Below are 6,646 nucleotides of genomic sequence, written 5' to 3' on the forward strand. Positions count from 1 at the left end.
AATTAATTAAAATTTTCATATGATTGCTTCGTAAGATATGAACATAATGTCCTTTTGTCGTCGTATTAGTTTAATTAAACTTCAAGTAATAATTTTATTTTTTACTTAATACTAATATTAACTAATTATTTCAGTTTGTAAAATAAGTATATAAACACCATTGTAAAACATCTCGAGAAGATAATTTATTTGTATACGTTTTATTCAATTCATCAATACACATTCAGTTTTTTTTTTAAAAAAAATTTACGATCTCAAAAATCATCTTAGAATTTTCCTAATTTTGTCGTTTTTGTAAACTAACTCTGTTTCAAAAGAAATTTAAAGATAGACGTTACGAAACAAAACAAAAAAAAAAAAGCAACGTCCACTAAAAAATTTAAAACGAAAATAAATTATTTGACAGAACATAAAGCGAATAAAATAGAAAATAAAAAGCTTTCTCACTCCCAAACGATATTTTCAGTTTCAGAATTTTGAAAAACTTTTTGATCAAATCAAAGAGTTATGGAAGAGGAGAGAAACAACAACGTCACGGCTTTGAACAATCCGCATCATTCCACCGCCGATCTTCTTTCTTGGTCTGAGATCCGCCGTCCTGACTATTCCACCGCCGCTAACCGCTCTAACCAGGTTTGTTTTTTTCCGGCGAGAAATAATTGTTTCGTGTGATTCCGTTTCCGTTTATGTTTCCGACGAGTGCGGTTTTTATTCTGATTGTTCCTTTTTTTTTTTTTGTTTCTCAGCCGTCTGATGGAATGAGCGAGGTACTTGGCGGCGGCGGTAGGATCACCAACGCGGAATCCGAATCGCTTAATAAGAAGTAATCGATTTCCACATGCAAATTGGTTCAATGTTTCTTCTCCATTTTGTTGAATTTATCAGATTTGTTTGATTTAGGGTTTTGGTTTGATTAGTTGATGAAATTAGGTTTTTAATCTGCTTATTGAGAAAATGGTTATAAAATCGGAGTTGTTGTTTAGTGTTTCGTATAGGAAGAACTGTTCTGGGCATAAGTTGAAAGAAATGACTGGTAGTGACATATTCTCTGATAATGGTAAAGATGATCCAAATCATCAGACAAGGATCCATTACCATCAGGATCAGGTACTTGTCTCATCCTCCTTTGTACTCGTTTTAACGATTCAGTTGATGGGGAAACTGGGAATGATGTAATGTGTAATTGGTTTTGTAGCAAAGCCAGATATCTTTCAGCGGTGAAGAGAATGTGACTCCTAAGAAACCAGTTACTTTAAACGAGGCTGCAAAGCAAAAGGAGTTGAGTAGGACTGTAGAGACGGAAGCTGATTCAAAGAGCAAGAAGAAGCAGGTATCAAACACCAAGAGCAGAGCAATGAGTGGTCACGACATCTTTGCATCTCCTGAAAAGCAACCTCGCCGCTTGTTAGCTGTGACGCAATCGGAAGTTAAAGGAAATAGGAACACGGAGGAATCTGCACCGAGGAGCTCGCGTGCATCTGTTAAAGTCTCTACCGTAAGTCTGTCCTTGACTCCTTGTACTGTGATGATATTAGGATGGCTTGAGAACTGACCTGCTTCATGTTCTTTTTGTTAACAAGGGGCAAAGCGGCAACAAAATGTTTAGTGAAGAACATGTTGTGAAGTCATCAAAGAAGATACATAACCAGAAGTTTCAAGAACTGACAAGCAATGGTATCTTCAAATGTGACAAAATCCCTCCTGGTTACTCTGAAAAGATGCAAAGCTCGGCTAAAAAGCGGGAAATGAGCGGCCACAATATATTTGCGGACGGGAAGTCGGAATATCGCGATTACTATGGTGGCGCAAGGAGACCTCCCGGTGGTGAAAGCAGTATTTCATTGGTCTAAATGAAACCTCAGACACTCTTACTAAGTTTATGTTTAGGATCTTAGGATTTTAGTTTTCTTAAGTTTGTCTACCCAAAAGTGGTTTGTGTTCGTGTGGTCTTCTCTTTTGTCTAATGCTCTTCATTCATAATAAATATTAACTTCAACACGGACTTGTGTGTTCTGTTATCTATCTTTTCATTTCTCTATCAATGAAGCGTGTGTACGACGTCGTTTCTCATGAGAGAAAGATTATATTAAAAAATAGTTAACAACGACTCCACCACTGGGGATCGAACCCAGAATCTCTGGTTTCGTAGACCAGCGCCTTATCCATTGGGCCATGGAGTCATCTTTGGTTTATAAGATTAAATTAAGTTGAAGAACAAACTATGATAAGTGAATGCTTCTGGATTGAGTTCTCTCAAGTGCCTATTTTTAACAGATAATGGAAAATCTATTGTGTAAACATAGTGTACATACAACTATATAACTCTATATTTATATAAACAATTGTCACTTGGCCGACAATTTATTAAAAAAATAATGTCACTTGTGGGTTATATAAAGGACAATGCTGTTTAGTGTGTTATCTTGTCTTGTTCAATCCAATCCAAAAGTTTCATATGTTTGGTTTTTAGATTTTTATAGATACGGATCCACTTGTCCTCAAATTTCCTTACAAATAATTTAGGTGGCATTTCAAAGAAGAGTTCACGTAAGTCTTTTTGTGGTGTATAAAACACGGTCATACATATATACCATGATGTGGTATTATTGACTTACACAAGCACAAAAGATAAATAACTTGTTATGTTAATTAGTTAATAGGTCCGGTCCATTAGCAAAAATAACGCAGTGCCGTGGAGGAGACTCGAGAGGCTTCGTTCTTGGTTCTTTTGGTGTCAACGGACGTGTATATAAATAGAGAAAAGGGATTAATATGGAGACATTTTCAGAAGCCGTCCTAGTCGTCGTCGTCGTCGTGCTAGGCGGTTTCTTTACTTTCCAAGAATAGGCTCTTCTTCTTCTCTCTATCGAATACGTTCAAACATTTTCTCCCAAGAATTCAAAGAAGAATAATGGCATCGGTGTCACCATTGGCGAAATATAAACTAGTGTTCTTAGGAGATCAATCTGTTGGTAAAACCAGCATCATCACTCGTTTCATGTATGATAAGTTCGACACAACCTACCAGGTACATCATATATCAACACGGTCATTGCATTGATTCTCTGTTCTATATGGTTCTGTCTTCTTTTTTTTTGTCATTGAAGTATTTGATTTGACTCAAATGTCAAATAAAGATTAAGAAATACTAATTAATTATCACATTACCATCTATTGTAATTAATCACGTATATATATAGGATCAATGTGATCATGTTCGTGTTGATACAATGCTGAATGTAAAATAATTTCATTGTTTCATTCGCAGGCTACTATTGGAATTGATTTCTTATCGAAGACTATGTAGCTTGAAGATAGAACTGTGCGTCTACAGCTAGCTATGGTAAATAAATTTGTAAAAAGATCGGTTTTTCGCAACGTAAAAGCTAATATATATTTTGTTATGTTTAATTAGGGATACTGCAGGACAAGAAAGATTCAGGAGTCTGATACCAAGTTACATTAGAGATTCTTCTGTTGCTGTAGTTGTTTATGATGTAGCTAATAGGCTCTCATTTCTCAACACATCCAAGTGGATCGAAGAAGTCCGCACCGAAAGAGCTGGTGATGTTATCATTGTTCTTGTTGGAAACAAGACCGATCTTGTTGAAAAAAGGTAAAGCATTACAACTTCTCTGTTTTCACTTGAACATATAATCATGTTTTGTAATTGTTATTGTGTGTGTGTCTCTCTCTTTGTGAAATTGGTTAGGCAAGTCTCAATTGAAGAAGGAGATAGCAAAGGTCGTGAATACGGAGTTATCTTTATTGAGACAAGCGCGAAAGCAGGATTCAATATTAAGCCTTTGTTTAGAAAAATAGCTGCGGCTTTACCGGGAATGGAATCGTATTCAAACACTAAAACTGATGATATGGTTGATGTGAACCTAAAACCGACTTCTAATTCATCCCAAGGCGATCAACAAGGAAGAGGTTGTTCGTGTTGATCATGATCAGAAGAAAGATATTATTAAGAGATATATATTTGATATGATGATCAAGAAGAACCTTAATTAGAGATCTCAGACTAGTTCCATCAAGTATCATTGTGATCTGTCCAAATTGCTATATTTGGCATGTTAGTTGTGAAATGTTAGTTTTTTGAGTTGTGTACCAAGACTCTCTCTACATGTGAGTGTATTTTCACTTCAATACACTTTTAATTTAGCTAAGATTTTCTCAAATGATTACAAATATCATCTCAACTGATTGTTCAATTAATATGTCGAGTTCATTCATATATCCAAAACCATGTAACGTTGTAACGCATGCTATATATACACATGTGGTTAAATTCGTATAAATTTGTCTTGGTAGTGTTCAATGCGTTCGAAGATACATGGCAACATCTCGTAGGGCAATGGACCACATGTCTTATCGTCTCAATGATCATGTTCAGCAATGATCATGATCATTGGTGGTTTTCTTATTATCAAATCAGGGGTGGGTTACATAGGTGGTCACAAGCTCTCTTAATAGGAGTTGTGTACTGAGACTCACGAAACTTAATCCTAAATAAAAGAAGATAAAACCAAACTGAAACAAAACATTACCCTATTTAAACTAGAAATCGAACAATAAAAACCAAACACCGACTCTATCTTGATGTGCACCAACCATAGGCTAATATGCATGGCTCACTTTTAATTGGCTCTATTATTTTATGCATACATGTTAGGCTTTTCTTGCGAAACTTCCACACCTAACTTCTCCATAAACTCCCATAAACTCTTATCCGATGATCCTCCAGGAGCCACCGCGGCTTCTGCCTTGGCCTTCCATTGCAAAGCATTCTTCCTCAACTCCTCGGCTTTCTCCCCAACTGTCGCTTCCAAAAGCTTCTCCGTCATTTCCTCCCTCAGGACAACCCTATCCTCCATCGCTCCACGACCAAGCCTAACTCCCATCTTGAAAACATCAATGAGATAAACCGCGTTGGTGACTTGATCTCCCCATTGCGGTAAACAAACCACCGGAACTCCAAAAGACAAAGCCTCCATTGTGGAGTTCCATCCACAATGAGTGACGAAGCACGATACTGAAAGATGAGCCAAGACTTGCTCTTGTGGACACCAATCCACAATCTTTCCTTTACCTCTTCTAGTCGCCTCTAGTAGTTCTTGAGGCAAGACATTAGTAGTGACATTTAGTGCTTTCACTGGAGGTCTAATCACCCACAAGAAGGATAAACCCGATTTCAAAACTCCGTGAACGAACTCTTCCATTTGTTCTTGCTTGAAGTATGCAATCGTCCCGAAAGAAATGTAGACAACAGATGATTTTGGTCTTGAGTCTAACCACTCGAGACATTGATCCGACGGCTTGCACATGTCAGCACTTACATCAGAGGTCACCTCCTTATAAGCGAATAGAGAAAGCGGTCCGATAGTTTTGATTGGACATAAATTAGACATGTACTCCAGCAATTCTTGTTCCAAGGCATCAAAGGAATTGATTAGAACACAAAAGGGCTTCTTCAAGTTCTTGAACTGTCCAAGAATCGCTTGTCGAAACCCGGAAAATTTAGAAGACGGATGGAGAAAGTTAGGGATCTCGTCGTGTTTCAAGATAGGAAGGCAAGGGAGCTTAACATCAAGCCGAGGCTCAGTTTCTGTCGGGAAAGAAACAGAACCATTTTGGTAATGGTAATAAGCAGAGAAACAAGCACAAGACTGAACCCAAAGAAGTGCACAAGGAATGTTTAACTCTTCGGCCGCATCACAGACCCATGGAATGAAAGGATGATTGATCAGACACGAGACAGGCTCCTTCTTTTCCTCGTATCTTGTCACGAGTTTGCACACTTCACTTTTCCCCATATCTTCTAGATGTGACATGTACAAAGAGAAATCACCTTTGCGGTCATCTTCCTCTTTCCATTTTTTGTCGAAAGACTCGAATCGGATTGCACCGGAACCAACCGGTTTAAGCTCACTGTCGACGATCTTGTTGGCTTGTCTCATTTTACTCGCCCAATACTCTGGAGTGACGAAGGTAACGAGTGTTCCCTTTGAAGCCATTAGCTTGCCAAGACAAAGAAGAGGAGAGACGCTGCCTTGTCCTATAAATGAAACGAGCATTACATGAACTGGACTTGAAGGTGAAGATGATTCAGAAGCCATCTTGTCTAAGTACAGTATATGATAACAAGAATGATATCTTTATTCACACTTCACTAACTCACTCACTCTCTCTAGCTAGTCTCTACCACACATTTTACTTGTTCACTCTCGTCATCTCTTCAATTATTATAAAGTTTTAATTAAGGTTAGGTAAGATCCAAATTTATTATTGTCGTGTCCCCAACTAAAAATAGTCCCAGATAATTTATTATTTGTCATATCCTTTGTCCCAATACAATACTCAATTCAACAAAATGTTTCCCACGTTTTGATATATCGTCGTCGGTTTAATTGTATGTATGTAAGTATGATATAATAAAAATAATTTCATTTTAAGTATTATTTTGCATATTGATGAAGTTATAGAAATGTGATAATTGTATATGTTTTTGAAGATGAAAAAGATATTTATATTTATAGCTTCTAAATATATACACAATGTTGCGTCGTTTGATATATATGTGAAAAAGCTGTGGAACATATTAATGTGGTCATTTGTTTCGCTTCACTCTCACCGTTAGGTC

The 6,646-nt window shown here is 37.1% G+C and overlaps 3 protein-coding genes and 1 non-coding gene across 4 annotated transcripts; 2 read left to right on the forward strand and 2 right to left on the reverse strand.

The window, feature by feature from the left end:
• The first annotated feature begins 459 nt into the window (after positions 1-459).
• LOC17889284 lies at positions 460-2,042 on the forward strand. Its single transcript, XM_006294642.2, has 5 exons — positions 460-633; positions 747-823; positions 984-1,107; positions 1,196-1,495; positions 1,581-2,042. Exons 1-5 carry the CDS (start codon positions 508-510, stop codon positions 1,848-1,850), a joined length of 897 nt encoding a protein of 298 aa, XP_006294704.1. The 5' UTR covers positions 460-507; the 3' UTR covers positions 1,851-2,042.
• Positions 2,043-2,104: 62 nt separating this feature from the next.
• On the reverse strand, positions 2,105-2,180 carry TRNAR-ACG. The gene has a single exon. It is a non-coding gene; the product is annotated as a tRNA-Arg (tRNA).
• Positions 2,181-2,849: 669 nt separating this feature from the next.
• On the forward strand, positions 2,850-4,067 carry LOC17890483 (ras-related protein RABH1d). Its single transcript, XM_023785005.1, is given in 5 exon segments — positions 2,850-3,028; positions 3,269-3,334; positions 3,336-3,343; positions 3,416-3,616; positions 3,713-4,067. Coding segments are annotated over 5 exon segments (627 nt in total). The 5' UTR covers positions 2,850-2,911; the 3' UTR covers positions 3,948-4,067.
• Positions 4,068-4,402: 335 nt separating this feature from the next.
• On the reverse strand, positions 4,403-6,192 carry LOC17888232 (UDP-glycosyltransferase 84A1). Its single transcript, XM_006295800.2, has one exon. The coding sequence runs from the start codon at positions 6,120-6,122 to the stop codon at positions 4,662-4,664; it is 1,461 nt and encodes a 486-aa protein (XP_006295862.1). The 5' UTR covers positions 6,123-6,192; the 3' UTR covers positions 4,403-4,661.
• Positions 6,193-6,646: the final 454 nt, after the last annotated feature.

This window comes from Capsella rubella, unplaced genomic scaffold (genome assembly GCF_000375325.1).
Source record: "Capsella rubella cultivar Monte Gargano unplaced genomic scaffold, Caprub1_0 scaffold_4, whole genome shotgun sequence".
Lineage (NCBI taxonomy): Eukaryota > Viridiplantae > Streptophyta > Magnoliopsida > Brassicales > Brassicaceae > Capsella > Capsella rubella.